Consider the following 19273-nt stretch of genomic DNA (forward strand, 5'->3'; position numbering starts at 1 on the left):
GTAGTGGCACATTCCTTTAATACCAGTACTCATGAGGTAAAGTTAAGCGGATCTCTGTGAGTTCAAGGCTAGTCTGGTCTACAGAGTGAGTTCCAGGACAGCCAGAGCTACACAGAGAAACCCTGCCTCAAAAATAAACAAACAAATAAATAAAATAAAACAAAATTTAAAATTTTATCTTGTTTTTAAAGATTTCTTTTCCTCTATGTGTACTGGTGTTTGGGTTGCAGGGTCTGTGCACCACATGTGTACAGTGCCAGCAGGAACTAGAAGAAGCCCTCAGATCCTCTGGAACTGGAGTTAAAGACAGTACTTAGCCACCACATAGTAATGTGCAGCAATTTCCTCCAAATCCGAAACATTCCATGATTCAGTGAAGCTCCTTAGGCAGGAAGACTCAAAAGAGCTTCAGGAAGTTCCTGAAACTGACCAGAATCACTAGGCCCCTTCCCTGCCAGAGTCAGCAATAAAAGCTGCGAGTCCCTCTTGGACAAAGTGAAGCTGAGCTCCAAAGAAGACTCAGACCAAGCTGGTTCCCTGGAAGAAGCCAAAACCAATCAAGATGCCTGGAAGGGGTTCAGACCAACTGCGTCACTTGGAAAGGACACTGTCCAACCCGTTGAGCTGTCCGTGTAGTGTGAGCGGCCATGCTGGGGTGGGCTTTGGTGATGCGGCTATCTTGGAGTCATTTCTGCTACTGTAAGTAACCCCTCACCCATATTCCTGTAAGTTACCCCAATAAAACTCACTGGTTCATCAACTTGGATTTTGGTGTTATCTGTACTATGGTCTGTTTGCTGTGGGCTCTGTGTCTGGGGTGAGTAGATGTGAGTGTCTCCCCAGGAATGTTTTATCACAGGACACACAGGTGCTGGAAATCAAACCCGGTGCTCTTCTGACTGAGCCTTCTCTCCAACCCCAATGGTGTTTGTTTGTTTGTTTTTATTCTTTTTAACTAAAAGGAGAACTGTAATTATAGCTTGAGGGAGGGCACTAGCCTCATGTGATAACAAAGTCCTAGATTCGGTTCCCAGTATCAAAAGCAGAAGAGGAAGAAGGAGGAGGAAGCCATTGAGAGAAGAATGGATCAAAAACAAGTTATATATATATATATATATAATACAGAATATTACTCAACTTTTATTTAGTTTTTTGTTTTTGTTTTTTGAGACAGGGTTTCTCTGTATAATAGCTCTGGCTGTCCTGGAACTCTCTCTGTAGACCAGGCTGGCCTCGAACTCAGAGATCAGAGATCTGCCTGCCTCTGCCTCCCAAGGACTGGGATTAAAGGCTTGTGCTACCGCTGCCCTGCTTATTATCCAACTTTAAAAGGCAAAGGTGTCCTGACATAGGTACAAATGGAGGGATCCTAAAGACATGTTGCTACCTGAAAGGAATGGGTGGGAGCAAAAGGAAAAATACTGCATGATGCCCCTTGGGTACATAGAGAAGGCAAATTCCTAAGACAGAAAGGATGGCCGTTGTCAAGGGCTGGAGAGGAAGCGGGGAGACGATTGGGGATATGGAGTTTCAGTTTGGGAAGTTGGAAAAGTTCTGTCTGAGGCGGCACAGGTCTGCAATGCTGCTCCTTGAGAAACACCAGCAAGAAAAACTAGAGTTCAAGGTTATTATGGGTTACAGAGTGAGGCTGAGGCCAGCCTAGGACACATAACACCTTATCTCCCCCTCCCCCCAAATCAAAAAGTTCTAAATAAGGTCATCATCATTGAAAATGTGGAAGACCTTCATGCCATAGAACAGTACACTTACAAAAGGTTAAAATGGTAAACTTTATCTATTTGTTTACTTACTTATTTTGGGCTTTTTTGGAGACAGGGTTTTTCTGTGTAACAGCTCTAGCTGTCTTGGAACTCAATTTTTGTAGACCAGTTTGCATCCAACTCACAGATCTGCCTGCCTCTGCCTCCTGAGTGCTGAGATTAAAGTTGTGGTTACCCACTGCCTGGCTATTTATTTATTTTGATACAATATAGCCCAGGCTGTCCTAGATCTCACTATGTAGATTGACTGGCTTGTCTCTGTCTCCTGAGTGCTGGGATGAAAGGTATGAGCCACCACCTGGGTTGACTTTTTAATTTTACATATATTTATTTATTTAGTGTCGGTTTGTAGGCCCCAAGAGCACACACATAGAGAGGTCAAAGGACAATCCAGGAATGGATTCTTGATTCTCTTTCCACCATGAAGGTCCTGGGATCAAACTCCAGATAGTGGCAGGTTTGGCAGCGAGGGCCTTTACGACACCTGGCCAGTCTGAGAAGGTAATTTTTTATTTCATTAGACAGGGTCTCACTATGAAGCCTCAGCTTGCCTGAAACTCGCTCAATAGATAAGCTGGCCTCAAACTCACAAAGATCCACCTGCCTCTGCCTCCCAAATTCTGGGATTAAAGGCACGAACCACCACACCTGGCTCCAGGTGGCAAATTTTGTACTTTTTTATAGTGTAAAAATATGAAAATAAAATAGAAATTGAAAAAAATAAAAGAAAGAAAACGTGGCTTGGGCTGGGTGTGTAGCTAAGTGGTATAACAGGTTCTTACTATGCTCAGGGACATGGGTTCAATTCCCCAATACTTAAAGAAAAAGTTGGCTTAAATCTAGCCCCTCGATCTAAGGCATCCGGCAAGTGTAGGTAGGTGACTCCCACACTTGGTGCATCCACCTGGCTGTTTCTTCCTCCCCTCCCCCAAGGCCAAGTGGGTATCCTCGGCTCGCTAAATGTCTCGCTGCGCGCACGCGCACATCCTGACATGCGGGGGCGTGGCCTCACTCTGCGCCTGTGCTGAATTCCAGCTGTGACTGCGAGGAGAGAAAATGATGCCCAGGATGGGCTCTGCCGCCCGCCGGCTGCGGAGAGGCCCATACTGCACACGCGCAGACCCAGCGTCCGCGTCAAAACACCGGCAGACAGCGCGCTCCCCATGTCCTGAGGTCCCGGCTGCTAGGCGTTCCTCTCAGCCGGGACTCCCGCCGGGCCGGGGCGGACGAGCTCACGTCTGACCGGCGATGCCCCGGGAGATCATCACCCTGCAGCTGGGCCAGTGCGGCAACCAGAGTGAGCAAGCGACCGCCGGGCCCCCCACCCACCCCCCCAGTCTCTCGTTCTATCCCTTGGGCCGCATTCAAGTGCCTGGTACCCACCGATCCCTTTTGTCCTTCCCATAAACCACCTTTCTTACCCTATTGCGCATGATGATCCAGGCAAGACCTGCCTCCTCAGTCCTGGGCTGTGACAACTTCCAGGCGTCTTGGGTCACCTTCTTGAATGTAATAGCCTCTGAGCTGGGGTCTTCCGGCCTTAAGGCTCTAGCAGACTTGGGCCTCTTCCCCCTCCCCCAGTTGGGTTCGAGTTCTGGAAACAGCTGTGTGCTGAGCATGGCATCAGCCCCGAGGGCATCGTAGAGGAGTTCGCCACTGAAGGCACTGACCGCAAGGACGTCTTTTTCTACCAGGTGCCCCCCAGTGACTTGACCAGGACCCTAGGACCTGAAGGGACGGGCAGCGCGACCTGGTGCTGGGAAACTCACTGGGCAGATGGGAACACAATGGCAGTCTTAAGGAGGGAGGGCCTGCAGCAGCCAGAGTTGGGAGGATTCAGGACCTGACCCATCCAGGCTCTCAGGGCCCATCCTGTGGGCTTCCCTTTGACAGGCAGATGATGAGCATTACATCCCCCGGGCTGTGCTGCTGGACCTGGAGCCCCGGGTGATCCATTCCATCCTCAACTCGTCCTATGCCAAGCTCTACAACCCAGAGAACATCTACCTGTCCGAGCATGGAGGAGGAGCGGGCAACAACTGGGGCAGAGGATTCTCACAGGTGTCAGTCCCAGAGTTCCTCGGTAACCCTAGCCTGGGACAAGGCAACGCTCAAGTCAATCTGGGAATCTGTCCAGACTAGACTGGCAATAAATACGAGACAAATGGATAGGATGAGAAGAGGGACTGCCAGGAAGGAGGTTATGCAAATTTTATGTAAATCATTCACAAAGTAGCAATTCTGGGTCGAGAAGGATTCTGACTGGGAAGATCGGCTTCGGGACAGCAACAGAGACAAAGGGTGGAGTTCTTGGTGCTGAGAACCTTTGGCCTGACTTTCCCTTCCCATGTCTATATACAGGGTGAGAAAATTCACGAGGACATCTTTGACATCATAGACCGAGAAGCAGACGGAAGTGACAGTCTAGAGGTGAGGTTCTTCTGTGGTAAAGCATGCTGCAAGAAAGGTCAGGGGTGGTCTCAACACATGATGTGATGCAAACATTCAATTCAACATCTGTTTGGGGACACGATACAGGGAGCATGAGGGCTATTAAAATATTGCTGTGTTCTCGGGGAAATCAAAGTCAATCTCAATGATATCAGCTTCTTGGGCATGGATTACTCAGATACTACTTGGTCTCTGAACCTTCCCAAGGAGCCTGAGAGGCAAGGGTGAGATCTCTGGACACTGCCTCTCTCTCTCTCTCTCTCCCCATTCAGGGATTCGTGCTGTGCCATTCCATTGCTGGAGGGACAGGTTCTGGTCTGGGCTCCTACCTCTTAGAAAGACTGAATGACAGGTAAGCCTGAGTCTGAGAAGAGGTCATTAGCCCTGATGCCCCGGTGTGCTGGTTAATATTTTAATTGCGTCTTCATTTGTTTACTTGTGAGGAGGCATACGTGTCCCTGCATATGTGCAGAGGTCAGTGTGTGGGAGTTTGCCTCTCTCCTTTCACGGTGTGGGTCCCAGGTCAATAAGAGTGGTGGCAGGCACCTTTACCCTACCCACTGAGTCACCTTACCAGGAAGTCACCTTGCCAATAGGAAGAGAGTTTTGATGAAGTATCTAGATCAAGCTGGCCTGTTAACATGTCTGGAAGGGACTGTCTTGTTCATTGATACAGGAAGACCTAGCCTAGGGCTTTCTGAACAGCATAAAAGAGGAGAAAGCCAGCTGTCAAGCAGAAGCAAGGATCCATGCATCTCTTCTCTCTGTTCTTTACTGTGGACATCCTGCCTTAACTCCTGACATAATGGGTTGTAATCTGGAACTAAAAGCCAAATGAGCCCCTTCTTTCCCAAGCAGCTTTTTGCTGAGGTGTTTGTTACAGTACAGGAACTAAAGCAGAATTCCTAGGCGACCTCTTTCCATTCTGTTCCTTTTCCTCCTTGAGCTGGAGGTCTTTTTTCTGCTCTCCCTATTCCAGTCACAAGGACAGAACCATCCAGGTAAAACCTTGGAAGCAATAACTGAGTAGGGAGATGGGAAGTTACCTTGGGATCTAGAGAATTGTGGCTTATCCTTTGGGTGCTGAACACTGAGGTCTGCTCATGCTCCTTTTGTGGCACTTGGAAAGGAGGTAAGTAGTCAGGGAAGTCCTTTCAGTTCACGGGACACCCTCTCTTTTCCCTCTTCTTTGCCTTTAGGTACCCCAAGAAATTGGTGCAGACATACTCTGTGTTTCCCAATCAGGACGAGATGAGTGATGTGGTGGTCCAGCCCTACAACTCCCTTCTCACCCTAAAGAGGCTGACCCAGAATGCAGACTGTGTGGTGAGTGAGTGAAGACAGCCAGGAGCTTGGCCCGCCTTTGAAGGACAGACAGCTCTTGCCATTTTCTAGCCCTGGCCCACAAAGAACACCCAACAAAATCATGCCATGTAGGCCAAATTATGAACTAAGATCCCAACTCCCAAGCTTCTTCCTGGCCTTTGGGGCAGTATGACCCTCAACAAGGAGTATTCCCCTATCCCGATATACACCCCATTTTGCCTGTTCAGTGTCTCCTTATACTTTAACTCAAGGGTCATGTTTGTAGCAAAACCTTATGCCCACTATGCAGGCAAGGTCAGATCCCTTTGTGTATATTGTTAACTAAACTTTTAATTATTTAGAAACAGAGTTTAGCTGGATGTGGTGATTTATGCCTATAATTCCATTTTTCAGAAGGCTAATGCAAGAGGATCACTATTAGTTCTAGGATAGCCCGGGCTACATAGTTAAGTTCCAAGACAGTCTGAACTACAGCGTGAGACCTAGTCTCAAGACTGAAAAAGAAAAGAAACGAAACAGGAACTTACTAAATGGCCCTAGCTGGCCTCAAACTTGTGATTCCTCCTGCCTCAGCTTCCTGAATAACTGGAATTATAAGTGTGTGCTACAGTGCCTACTGTAGTTATTGGTAAGAGATTGAACACAAGCTCTACCTCCAGCCTCATTTTTAATATTTGCTTTTTCACTAAAGTTAGGCCTGATGGCGGCAAAGCCCATGTCTGTTCTCTGTAGTCTTTCCAGAACCAAAGCACACGGGAGACATTTGTTTACTGTCCTGCATCATCCTGCCCCAGAGATAGGGTATTTCTTGGAAGGTAGCAAACCCACTTCCTGGTTTGGGGGTTTGCAGAAACTAAGCTATTTGTATCTTACTTCAGTGTCCCCTTTTGCCTCAAAAGGTGTTACTGATTCCTTCTGTCCTGCCAGGTGGTGCTGGACAACACAGCCTTGAACCGGATCGCCACAGACCGCCTGCACATCCAGAACCCATCCTTCTCCCAGATCAACCAGCTGGTGAGTCCCGCTCCTGGGATGGAAGCCCTCTGCTAGAGGGTCGTCAGAGGAGAGATGGTCCACCTCCATCAAGTCCCATAACACAGTATCTCCTGTTCCCAGGTGTCCACCATCATGTCAGCCAGCACCACCACCCTGCGCTACCCTGGCTACATGAACAATGACCTCATCGGCCTCATCGCCTCCCTCATTCCCACCCCCAGGCTCCACTTCCTCATGACCGGCTATACACCTCTCACCACGGACCAGTCAGTAAGCGCTCCCGCAGGGTCCCAGGACCGTGGCCTTTCTTTTTCCCCTGCTCTACCATGAGCTGCCCTTTGCAGCTCTTCTCCACCCCACCTCCCCGGGTTCTGGTCTCAGGGACTGGCACTGTGCCCCTTGCTTGCTGCCCTGTCTCCACTGCCCACCGCCTTTGGCTCCTGCAAGCAGTGCTCATTGATCTGCCGCTGCTCATGCACAAGGGCATGGGTTTGCTGAGCTGAGAGCCTAGATCCTAACCCATGGCAGGACTCAGTCAGCACAGACCTGATCTAAAGACATTTCCAGAGACCACACCACCTCCAAGCTGATGGGGATATAGTTGATTCCTCTCCTGTGTCTGTCCACGAATCTCTGGGTTGCTCCCTGACTGCTAACATGGTCCCTGTGAACCCCCCTTCCCTCAGGTGGCCAGTGTGAGGAAGACAACAGTCCTGGATGTCATGAGGCGACTGCTACAGCCCAAGAACGTGATGGTGTCCACAGGCCGGGATCGTCAGACCAACCACTGCTACATCGCCATCCTCAACATCATCCAGGGAGAGGTGGACCCCACCCAGGTAAGGGAGGCCCATCACCCTACCCTCTGGGCCCCCAGGGTGGAGGAGCAGCAGCCACCACCTCTCTGTCCACCCTAGGTCCACAAGAGCCTGCAGAGGATTCGGGAAAGGAAGTTGGCCAACTTCATCCCCTGGGGTCCAGCCAGCATCCAGGTGGCCCTGTCCAGGAAGTCTCCCTACCTTCCCTCAGCCCACCGGGTCAGCGGGCTCATGATGGCCAACCACACCAGTATCTCCTCGGTGAGTGCAGTCTCCTGTTGTCTGTGTTACCGAGAATCAAATCCAGGGCTTCAGGAATGGTAGGTGATGCTGCCATCCCTGAGCCACACCCCTCTCTCCTGGCCACTCTGTTCCACTGTCTGTCCCTGGTACCGTGTCCTGCACTGGATGCCATTCTGAAGCTCTCCTTCTCTCCAGCTTTTTGAAAGTTCCTGCCAGCAGTATGACAAACTATGGAAGCGGGGCGCCTTCCTTGAGCAGTTCCGCAAGGAGGACATCTTCAAGGACAACTTTGAGGAGATGGACAGGTCCAGGGAGGTGGTTCAGGAGCTCATTGATGAGTACCACGCTGCTACACGGCCAGATTATATCTCCTGGGGCACCCAGGAGCAGTGATGACATTCTCTGCTGGCCCTGGACAAGTGCCGCCCTCTCCATGCCTGGACCCTCTGACCCCACTTCATCTCACATTTCTAGGTTCATGTCCAGCCGAGGAGCTGCTCCTATCTCTTCCAAGCCTGGCTCTTGGTATGCTTGTTTACTTCTAATAAAATAATAAAGCTTGATGATGAGTATAGCAGAGTTTGATCTGTGAGTATGGGGACTGGAGGAGCCCACCTTCCATATCCAGGCACACAATAGGAGGCTGGCCTTCACCTGCTGTGACCTCTCACTCCTTAGCCCAGGTCTCAGTGTGTGTTCCCACTGGCCCTCCCTGCCTCCTCCAACCAGCCTGTTTTCTAGGGTCAGTTCCCTTCCAGATTACTGAAAGATCATGACCTGTTGTGTCCTCCGTGCCTAAGCTGCTGTTCCTAGTTACATGATGTTGCCTTAGCCTCTAGACTCAAGGGGGAGATGTAGGGTCTTAGGGGCAAAGGGGCTGAACTGTGTCCAGTGAACACAGTGTGATACAGTGAACTGTATCAGTGGTGGTAAGTCCTAGCAAGTCAGAAGAGCTAGGACTTATCACCACTGGAGTCTCCAGGAACTCAACACTACCTAACCCAACCTGACAGAATAAGAATTCAAGGGCAGGCTTGTGCCCATTGTGCCAGAGTTGTTTTCACATCTGCATGCTGCTCCAGGCATTTCATCTCTCCATTTCATCCTAAAAGCATGGGGTAACCAAACACGTGCCCACATAGGGCCCAGGCACTGAACACCAAGACCTGGTAGTGCCTGTCTTGATGACTCACTGCCCTCCAGCCCAGGAGGCTACTACCCCTACAGCACTCGATGGAGAGCAGAGGGTGAGGAATTGCCAGCTTCCAGTACTGCCTTCTTGCCTGCTCCACCCGCCATCCTATGAAGGCACTCTGGCCAGGAGAAGGTTAAATCCAGAAGGTCAAGGAGGGTGGAGCTCCGTGGTATTCAGACTCCCCTCAGTGCCTGGTAAAAGCCCAGTGTGTGGGCGTCCACAGTGGGGGGGTGGGGGGGCTGAGCCACGGAACTCGAGCATGTCCCACCGACGAGGACCAGAACACTCCCACAGGAAGGGTTTGTGTAAATAAGGATTTTTTTTTTTCTTCTTCTACAAATAAATTAAGAAACAAACTAGAAAACTGTCCACACCCATGGCAGCCCTGGAGTGTGGGTGCGCCCTGTCCCTGCAGGGCCAAAAAAGGGTCCATGGTTTCCTCAAATCTCAAGAGCACTCCCAGCCCAGGCTGTAGGCAGAAGAAAAGTCGTGACCTCTTGGCAGACTCAGTCCTGCAGCTGCCCCAGGCAGCCAGACTGTCCCTGGGGCTCTTCCAGACCTTGCTGCTGGCTGGGAGGGGAAGTGTCTGGCAGGTCTCGGCATGGCGGAGGTGCAGGGCTGCTGCAGGGCCTCTCAGGGGAGGGGTTGGCCAAGTAGGCATTCACCAGCTGGAAGATCTCCTCCACCTAAGAGAGGGCAGCGGTCAGTGCGCAACAGGGGCCGCCGGGCTCTCTTGTTTTCTTTCCTCTTCCTAAGCTCTAGGGCTCCAGCTTCCCCTACCAGGTAGGGCCTTCCTTGCATGCACCAAGTCTGGCAACCTTCTCTCCCTTTCTCCTCTCTCCGTCATTTTCCTTTCTGATCCCCGGCACACTAAGTACTAAGTACTCTTCTCTCAGCCCTGGTACTTGTGGTCCCCCCCACACACACACACACCTCCATCTCTCCCCCCACATCTTCCTAAAGCTATCTATCTTCCTGAGAATCCCTCCCCACTTACCCAGGGCTTCAGGCCTCTCCGGTCAATTCCTGTCCAGTTAACTCTGTAGTATTTATCTCTTGGTCTTTGATTCCTTGCTTATCATTGGACTCCCCCCAAATCAAATGTAAGTTCCTTAAGCTTGCTTTTGACCAACGCTGGAGCCCTAGAGTCTACAGCTGTCCATACGCCGTGTTCTCTCACCTGAGGACTCTGCAGAAGGAGCTGGCTGTCTCCCACCCGCAGTGATAAGGTGTGGGGGCCTATTAGCTGGCAGGCGGCCACATGACCATAGCTGACGCTGTGGATGGGTTCTGTCTCACCAGGCCTGCAGAGGGACATGGCCTTGGCTCCCAGACCCAGGCATAGCTTCTGTGGAGCACCTCCACCAGGCTCCTGCAGAGAGACAGGCGGGGTCAGGGTCGAAGGCGGGGCTTCCGCTTTACTTCTGGTAGGGGGAAATGGCTGTGTGATCTGGGAGCTTCCTTGACCCTTGATTTACAGCACAGGTATGGAGTGGCCACAAGCACCTGGAGGTGCAAACCCAAATGCTGGAGAGTCCAGGGGGTTGAGATGGGTAGCTGCCAGCTGTTCTATATGTCGGGAATAAAATGACCCTATAGGCTGGGGAAGGACGGCCTGTAGCTCTGGGGTAAAGGTGTTGGGGCTTGGACCACCAGAGTCCCCTTCTCCCTTCTCCCCCTCACCGTGCTCAGCTCCAGAACGTCATACCGAGCAGCGCCGAACCCCGGACACTGCGCCGCCAGAGCCAGGTAGGCAGCCATGGCCTCAGCTTGGCCCATGCCCCGTAGCCTCTTCCAGCCGCCCAGCACCGCGGCCGTCGAGCTGGCGCCGCCTCCTCCCACCTGGGCTGTGCTTCCCGTCGAGCAGCCGGTACAACCGTGCCGGGCACGCTCCGCCCGCCTCTTGGCCAGGCCTGGACTCCAGAGCGCCCCGGCCAGCAGGGCGGCGGAGGGCTGTGGCCTCGGGGTAGGGCGCAGCGGCTGTTCGCGCGGCGGGGTGGGGGGCGGCAGCAGGCGGTCCAGGCGTGGCAGGGGCCCCCGCGGGGAAAAGTCCCGGTGCAAACTCTGCAGGCGCAGCGCCGCCAGGGCGCGCAGCGTGTCATCGGGCGGGGGCGGCCGGCCGCGCAGCAGCAGAGCATGAGCCTGCAAGGGAGGCATGCGATATCAGTACAGGAGCCGTGAAGACACCTTCGTGCATGGAATCTGAGAAGGTCTGGGTTCAGAAAAAGTCTCCCGCGAAGTTGTCACAACAAATTGAAGATGGTCTGGAGTAGGACTTTCAGGCCTTGGTCGGTTTGGAGTCGTAGAAACTAGAGCTCTCACCTGCTCAAAGAGGAAAGGTAATTCGTGACCGTCTGGAGATAGCCCTTCTGGGTGCAGAGGTCCGTGAAGACGAAGGCACAGTCTCCACCCGGAATCGGGCGAGTCCTCCAGTCCGGCTTCCTCTGAGGTCAAACTGCACAAGGGAAAAAGATGCATTGAGTCTGGGAAACAGGGCCCCCTTAGGCTCAGGCTAATAGGGAAAGGGGCGGAACCAAGAAACGTTTGGGGCGGAGCCCTGGCCAGCCTTTTAAGTCAGACTTCACACCGGCGGGTAGGAAACTGGCAGGCCTCGACAAAGGTGCTCAGTGGTAGACAAAAGCTAAGTAGATTGGCTAATACAGCGCGGGGCTGGGGCTGGACATTTACTTCTCAAACCTGGTGAGTACGTCGGCCACGAGGGTCCCCCCAGCCAGGGCTCGCTCCTGGGCCCCTCGCTGCTCATACAAGGCGAACGCGTTCCGGCTCCGAGCCAAACCTAGCCTCCCCACCAACTCTCGAGCCACCTAGGGAGAAGGGAGGAAGAGGAAAAATCAGATCACTCCGGGGTCTTTTTAAAAATCTGCAAAGAGGTGATCCTACTGGAGAGGGTCTCTTAGTTTTATCACCACCATTCGCTGGCTTTCCAAAGCAACAAATCTGAGACAGGGAGAAACTTAATGCCAGAGCCAAGCATGAGAAGCCGGCAAGGGTGCTTAAAGTGCTGGAGACCCTGGGTTCAAGCACCAGTACCGTGGGTGGGTGGGTGGATGGATGGATGGACAGACAGGAGCTGGAAGGACGGGTTGCGGAAGCGGAAGCCTGAGGGAGACCTTCTCCGGCCTCACCTCTCCCGCTGTAGTGTGGGAGTCGATGGCCACGGGACACGCTCCAGCTCCAGGACAGTGCACGGTGCACAGCAGCTCCTGCCGTCTACTCAGCGCGGAGATCTCCGCTAGCGAGGGCACCAACTCTCGGCCCCGAGTCCGGCCCAGAGCTTTCCGGATGAAGCGCGCATATTCCGCCAGTTCTGAGTCCGGGAGTGCCTGCTCCGTCCTGGATTAAAAGGAATCCAGGACCAGTGTTCCAAGGGCGTCTTTTCTTTTCTTACAATTTATTTTACATGGTCAAGGGTGAAAATGCGTAGCTGAGTGGCTGCTTAGCATGCTTGAGGGTCTTGGGCACGTTTCCCAAGCATGGGAGAGAAAAAAATCATTACATCTGGTCAGTACCCTCTCCTATAACTCACATTTCTTGAGTGCAACCTAAATGTCTTCTGGGTGTTTTTACATGGAACTGAATTATTTTCGAAGTCTCCTGCCTGCTCTCCTAAAATTGCCCCGCCCACTTCCTCCAGCTCCCTGATCTTCCCGTGATTAAAATCTGAAATCCAACCACATTACTATGAGTCCTTAAAGCCTGCCTTTTTCTATTTCTTCTATTCAAAGGGAGTGCCTTGCTGTAATTCACCTGGTCACAAGTGGATATGATCTTGTAATTCCCACAAAGGTACTACTGACTGTTATTTGCACCAAGCCCGCTCTTGAGCATGTCTGTTCCCTTCTCTGCATCTAGGCTCTTGCTGTCATTCTCTCCCAGCCCTGTAGCTCTTTGGCTGAGGCATCCCTTCTCACCTCTCCAAATGCCCCAGGAGGTGCCCTCGAACAGCTCCCCCAGGCCGGAAGGTGCAGCTCATACAAGTGAGGAGCTGCCAGTACCGCAGGGTTGCAGGATCTTGAGTCGCAGGGAGCCCAGGGGGACCGGCAGGACCTGAGGTCTGCTTAGCCAGCTGCAGGAAAAGTTCGTCCTGGAGTGCAGGCAGGTCCCGGCAGGTCTGGAGCACGCCCTGCATCAGGGGCCCGGGGCGCCGCGCCCCCTCCAGGGCCTGCAGTGCCAGGAACAGCCGCACCGCCTCCTCTCGCAAGGGTGCGTAGCCTGGACCTGCGGGAGGGTGGGGGCGGAGGGATGGTTTGGAGAGGGGACACAAAGCTGCGCCCTGGGAGGAGGCATGATCCACAGGAGGGTCAGAGGGAGTATGAGGACACGGGGTGGCATGGAGAGGAGGGTACGAGTGACGGGAAGAATGAGGGAAAGCAATGGTCCACAGAGCCAAACTCTCAACCTTTGCCTCCCATGAATTCCTCCCCTCTAGATGGCTTAGCCTGTCCTAGTAAGGAAAAGAGAAAGACTTAAGAGCCATAAATTTAACCCCTCCCCCATTCTTTAACTGGGTACCCATCACCGTGGGCACCCCTCCCCCACAAAAAAAAAGCTTCTCTGGGCACGCAAACCAGGGTTCGTTTCCTGGCATCCTTTAAGCCTCTACATATAGGACTTGGGTCAGTCAGTACTCCCTTTGTGGGAAGAAGTCTACCTGGATGAGGCTAGCACAATTTCTCCCTGAGATGGTTTCCCCCTACCTGTAAAGGTGATATGTCCTAGTCTTAAGAGTATAATGAAGAAGATAGGAAAGTGCAAATGCTTCTGAAGGAATTAAGCCAGAATGAGATCCTTAGAGGTGGGCAAAGGAGGCAGAGTTTTTATTCTGTTCTGGTTTTGCTACCCTCCAACCTAGACTGCTTCCAGGTTCACCCATATACACTCAAATGACCAAGAGAAGCCAGGAGACAGAACCCTGAAGGCTTACATCCCTGGCAGCTAGCCTACTCGGGTTCTTATAGCAAGCCCACCCCATCCCTCAAGGAGACTTGACCTGGGGGTTCACTCACTCACCTGGAGCGCTGACTCCGTAGGGCAGGGGCAGGAGTGGGGCATACAAGGCACTACTGGTGTGCCTTAGAATAGGGTTCCGCCGGTAGATGAGGGCCACTGCCTCTGGGTCCCCACAACTCTCCTAGAAGTCGGGAAGAGGGTCACCTTGATGGGGGAAGGGAGCTTTCCATGAGCCCAGAAAGCAATTAGGCCCACCCCCCTCCTGCTTCTTACTGGAGAACTAACTCTCTCTCACCTGTATGTCCCTGAGCAGTAGCTGGGTAGGGGTCTCCAGTGGGGCCTTGGAAGCAATCACTTCACGAAGTGCCACCCCCCAGCGCTCTGCCTCTGCCTGGCGCGGAGAGCAGAGGCGGATGCTGTGTTTCCGGCCAGACACAGTGACTGACCACAGACCTGGTGGAAAGAGAGGCCACAGAGGGCAATCAGGGATTGTTGGGGCCCCTGCCAGGAAGGTAGGGAGATTCTCGAGGATGTCTCACCGGTCTCCTTGGGCCTGCGCTCCGGCCCAGTCACCGAACACAGGCTCGTGAGGACCAGGCTTCCCAGGCGCCTCGCCCCCTTCCCGCTGCCGCTGAACTGATCCAGGGAATCTCTGGTGAGCACAAACCAGGCTCGGCGCGGGAGCAGCCATGGCCGCGCCCCTCCCCCGCGGGGCTCCCTATACAGCCAACCTGGGAGGAGACCGGGAAGAAAGATTAACCAGAAGACCCATTATTCCTTGGAGGGCTGGGTTTGGGGGGGTCTCCAGATTGAGTCCAGGGGTTCCCACCTTTTACAACGACGTCAGGATCGTCCTCCGGCAGTCCCTTGTCTGGGATGAGGCTCCAGGTCTCTTCCCAGCTCTGCAGCCTGGGCCAGAGATGGAAAGTTGGGCAAGGTTGAGGGGCCTCCATCCCGCCTCCACGGGGCTCCTTATTAGGGGCTCCCCAGACTGCGAGGGGTACAAGCTCCCAAGCTGGGCACCCATCCTCCAGGCTGTGGGAACCGCGGGGCCGTTCTGACCTTGCACCAGAAATAACTAGGACCCCCCCCTTCCTCCCCGCGCCCCCGGCCGGACCGCCCCCCGGGACCCCAGCCAAACCACAGCGTCCGGCGGCACAGAGCCTCTCCCTTATTGCACAACCCCGGGGAGGGAAGATGGCGAGGAAGGGGGTCCTGAGAACCAGCTGCCCCGAACTAAGGGACTCGGAGTGGAAGCTCACCTGTCTGAGACCGGCCCGCTCCTTGTGGGCTGAGTCAGCGTAACGTCCAGGGAACCCTGGGGAGACAGGCAGGAAGACACTCAGAGTCCTTCCCCCCCCAACAACAGTCTTTTCGCTTGAGGCCAGGCCAGCTCTCACTGGAGGGTTGAGGAAGGGGTGCCCCCAGTCGGGGGTCGTGACTAGGCAGGAAGATCCAGAGCTACTCTGGGATCGTCCCTTCTGCAGGTCTCTGTGGACCACTGCAGAATGCCTGAGAGCTAAGGGCCGAAGCTCTAGGCTTATCTCCGTTGCCCTTAGAAAATGCAATCATATGAGTGATGGGGGGGAGGGGCTGGGAGTCAAGAGACCTGGGTTCCAATACTGGCTGGACCACTGAGCAACTGCCATACCTTGCGCAAGTCCCCTCCCATCCCTGGGCCTTCTAACTCCATCTTTGAAACTGGAAAAGTGATGAAATCCCTTCTCCCCGTGGAAGCCTCTTCAACATTCTCTTTCTCCCTTCTTGCTTGGCTCTGAACCTCCACGGAAGAGGAAGACCCGAGCCGGGGTGAGGGGTGGGTACAGAGATTAATGACGGGAAGAGGGACCCTTTTGCACAGGACTTTGTCCAAGAGCTTTGTATGTTCTTTTGCAGACAACCCTGAGGACGGTGACAGCTGCCCCTTTGCTAGGGCTCAGGAGGGCAGGAGGCTGATAAGCACATACTCCTCAGGCCAGGGGGAGTCTGGAATTTTGCCCTTCTCATCCACAATCCACTTTCAACCCCTGCCTAGGAACTTGAATTGTAACCTGGGGTCTGAGGGAGGCCTTAAAACCAACTCAGAGCCAAGCCAGCTAGACAGGAACTGTGCCATGGTCCCATTGCGCCCAGGCTGCTTAAGCCAGGATGGGGGGAGGGAAAAGGAGGACCAGGGACACCTGTCCCCAAGCTCCGAGGAGGGGGTGGAGGTAGGGCAGAAGGGAGGTCATGGCCTGTTTGACAGAGAACCTGCCCATGCTGGAAGCTTGAGGACTCCTAGGTCCTGACTCGTCCCTGGGAGCGCACCCATTTCTTTTCTGGAGGTTCTGGGTGGGGGGTATCCACCACACCACCAGAGGGCAGGTACTGGTCTCCCCCTAGACCAACTCCCCTAATCGCAGTCCCCTGCTTCCCCCGGCTTCCCTCCTCCTCCCCTCTATATTTATCTGCCCTCTGCCTCGCCAGGTGCTGGCGCCGAACGCTGGCTGCGGTGCAGCCCGCCCCACCCAGGAATGGAGCCACGGGGCTTGCTGGGGACCCCTGAGCAGGGGGATGGGAGCCTGACCCGGGCCACAGCACACAGAGGTCTGGTTGCCTCTGGTGGGTAAAGGCGGGAGGGAGGGCTCCTCGAGGAATGGAGATCTTCCACACCAATGGTGCCTCAGTATCTCCCAGGGAGATTTGATTAAAACAAAAACAAAAACCCGGCAGCCAAGAGACCCTCACCATTCCCACGGGATTTCCAGGAGCCTCACCAGAGAAGGCAGAGATTTCTGTCCTAAGTGGCAGGATAATGAGAAGTCCTCAAAGGGCCATCGTCCCCAGCTTTTCCTTTGTGGGGTCCCCGATGCAGACCCCGATTCTAGGATGTCTTTCCCCCCTCGCCCAGGTTCCCGCGGTGAGAGCTCCCGCATCTGGCCCCAGCGCTCACGAACTGTGAGCAGAGCGAACCCAGGCGTTCGAGCCGCCCAGCCGGCCTCGCCACATTCTTTGGCTCTGGCGGAGGCGGAAGGAGACGGGATGGGACGCGGGCCCGGCAGGGAAGGGAGAGGCAGGGCCAGGTCGGGCCACGCGTGACGCCTCCTCTGCCTCAGGGCCCCCAGCAGGTGGACAGCGCCCTGTGTGCGGCGCGAGGCCCCACAGGCACATCCCGTGTAGGGCTGCTTGCCCCTGAAGCTCCCGGGGCTCTGGCTTCCAGACAACAATCTCCCCCACATTTCCAGTGGGCCAAAGAGGACGGCGTCTGGCCCGAGTATGGAGCAGGATCAGGCGTGACGACCGGTTGTAGAGAGAAGAATTGAACACCGTTCTAAATCCCTCCAAACTTACCCTGCGGCCGCCCGCTGGACTTGGGGTCCGTAGCTCAAAGGTCTCGTCGTCCTCGTCCCCGTCCCCGCTAAGCTCGCCGTCCCCGTAGTCCCGGTGCAGAAGAGTGAAGCCTCGACGGCAGCAGAGGAGCCACCACAATCCCCCGGGGAGAGGCATCCGGGCGAGCAGTCGGGGAATGGGGGCGCGGGCAGCGTCGCCCGAGCAGCGGGGGATCGGAGAGACTAGAGGTGCTCGGACCCGAACCGGGTAGAGATGAGGCGCGAGAAGAGGAGAGTAGGGGGCCGGGAGGAAGCCGTGTCCAGTGCTGGGGTGCAAGAGGACGATCGCCAGAGCCTGCTGGGGGCTCAATGTCTGGGCCCCGGCAGAGGGAGGGGAAAGCGTCCAGGGCCGGGGGAAGGGAGCAAGGAGCAATGTCCGGAGCTGGGAAGTAGTGTCCGTTGTAGTGTCCAGCCCTGTGGGGGGCAGTGCCCGTGCAGTGTCCGTGGTAGGCGGTTGTCCAAGCTCCAGGGAGGGTCGTGTCCGGTAGGGCGTCCGGTGGCCGGGGCCCGGGCGGCGCGCGCTGCGCTCCCTGCAGCCCCGGGACTGGCGCGCTGGGGGCGCGAGCTGAGCTCCCGGACCCCGCCTCCCTCTCCCTCCTCCTTCCCTCCGCCTTCCCTCTTCTTTCTCTCCTCCCTTCTTTACAGGGCAGGGTCTGCGTTTCGTCACAGCCGCCTCTGCCCAATCTGTGTGCCTGGCGCCGGCCAGTGCCACCAATCCCACGCTTGAAACCGCGGCGGGTTGCATCATGTGCTTCTGGCTGAGTGACAGCAGCGAGAGGCGGGGGAAATTGGGGAGGGAGGGGGCCGTGCGATGTTAGCCACGCCCCAGCTTCTGAGGTCGGACTCGGGGTGCCTGTGGCGTCACGTAGGCCCGCCTTCTTGCTCTTGTTTTAACTCTTGGTTCACCAAGCAGCAAATTAAAAACCCTCTTAGGGTTTGGAGAAGGAAGGGCATAAAACTGGAAGGAAGCTGGGCCGCTGCCCTGAGATGACTTGTCACATCTTGCAATCGCTGCACAAGTAGAGCGCCTTAACCGCGAGGCGTCCCACGCCTGCACCGGAGAGTTAGCTGCAGAGGCAGCTCTCCATCCTTGTGAGTTAAAAGGGTCCGGTTTTAGATCTTAGTCAACCCACTTTTGAAGTGAAAAAGCTGAGAAAGGAACTCCAGGAAGCCTCGGACAAAGACCTCAGATAAAAGCCAATTTACAAGGTATTAGCTTGTTCAGGGAAGAGTGGCTAGGCATGCTAGGGAATTCTGTAGTCTCAGAAAACAGATCGGAGGCCTCCCAGGGCGAACATGCTCCATTTCTGAGCAAGAAGGGGTTAACAAGGGCGCTAGGAGTCCAGGGCGGGGCCCGTGCTACAGCCGGCGACAGCGGGCGCGCGCGCGATGCTGACTCAGCGGCGATTCCCGCGGTCCCTGGCGGAGGGTTCCAGGTCGGCTCCGGTGGGTAGCGTGCGCCCCTCTGAGGATCTGTGCAGCTTCCCGGCCTTCCCTGGCTTCTGGCTCCAAGAGGCCAAAGTTTTAAATCTCTACCGCCTGAGGCTTTAGGATCGCCGACAAGCCTGGCTGGGTAGGGCTGGGCCGGACCGAGTGAAGACTTCAAGCCAACGCCTCCCTAGGGACCTGCACGCCACGCCCTTTTTGCCCCCGGACTCCAGTCTGGAGCAGTGGGTATAGCTCTGCTGACCGGATACTAAACTGGGAGAATTGTCTCGTTTGAGCCAGTCCTGGTATTTGTGATTGTGCAAAGCAAAGACCAGAAATCAGTGCACCTTCAGTCTCCTTAGAAGCCATCCTGACTGTACTTTCACCCTGGAAGAAAATGGCTCGAGACTTCGCAACCATAACATCCTTTCCTCTTCAAGATCCTCGACACTTGGCCTGCAGGAGAGTTCTTTCTGATATCTAACCTCCCTCTTTCCTGGCGAGCTCCACGCATTTCCTTTGACTTGGTCCCCAGGGGAAATGAACCGCACAAGCACCAACACCCCGGCCCCCCTCAACTCTCTACATACCCAGTAACTCCTCTCTGGAAATTTGCAAATTGCTGCACTCCCCCTCCCCCTGTTTTTAATCCTAGGTGAAAAATTATAACTCAACCTTTTCTTACCTTTTCTTCTT

At 54.6% G+C, this 19273-nt stretch overlaps 2 protein-coding genes across 6 annotated transcripts; one reads left to right on the forward strand and one right to left on the reverse strand.

Annotated features, from left to right (window-relative positions):
* The first annotated feature begins 2826 nt into the window (after positions 1–2826).
* LOC102905643 (tubulin gamma-2 chain) lies at positions 2827–8178 on the forward strand. Its single transcript, XM_006992917.3, has 11 exons — positions 2827–3078; positions 3363–3475; positions 3675–3842; positions 4143–4211; positions 4505–4584; positions 5432–5558; positions 6486–6572; positions 6675–6824; positions 7241–7393; positions 7472–7633; positions 7811–8178. Exons 1-11 carry the CDS (start codon positions 3030–3032, stop codon positions 8006–8008), a joined length of 1356 nt encoding a protein of 451 aa, XP_006992979.1. The 5' UTR covers positions 2827–3029; the 3' UTR covers positions 8009–8178.
* A 932-nt stretch (positions 8179–9110) lies between these two features.
* Plekhh3 (pleckstrin homology, MyTH4 and FERM domain containing H3) lies at positions 9111–17767 on the reverse strand. 5 transcript variants are annotated; one of them, XR_013053077.1, is made up of 13 exons: positions 17112–17767; positions 15044–15099; positions 14611–14690; positions 14321–14512; positions 14077–14234; positions 13842–13962; positions 12743–13049; positions 11957–12164; positions 11508–11635; positions 11133–11265; positions 10519–10952; positions 9991–10182; positions 9111–9496 (listed from the first exon to the last, which is right to left on the reverse strand). XR_013053077.1 is itself a non-coding variant. In XM_006992919.4 (13 exons), exons 1-13 carry the CDS (start codon positions 17265–17267, stop codon positions 9317–9319), a joined length of 2370 nt encoding a protein of 789 aa, XP_006992981.1. In that variant the 5' UTR covers positions 17268–17763; the 3' UTR covers positions 9111–9316. The 5 variants fall into 5 exon arrangements, 3 of the variants coding, with proteins under 3 accessions (XP_006992981.1, XP_006992980.1, XP_076433769.1); XR_001576090.3 differs by having other exon boundaries at positions 11499–11635; XM_006992919.4 differs by having other exon boundaries at positions 10494–10952; positions 17112–17763.
* Between the last annotated feature and the right edge of the window lie 1506 nt (positions 17768–19273).

This window comes from Peromyscus maniculatus, chromosome 8 (genome assembly GCF_049852395.1).
Source record: "Peromyscus maniculatus bairdii isolate BWxNUB_F1_BW_parent chromosome 8, HU_Pman_BW_mat_3.1, whole genome shotgun sequence".
NCBI classification, from domain to species: domain Eukaryota; kingdom Metazoa; phylum Chordata; class Mammalia; order Rodentia; family Cricetidae; genus Peromyscus; species Peromyscus maniculatus.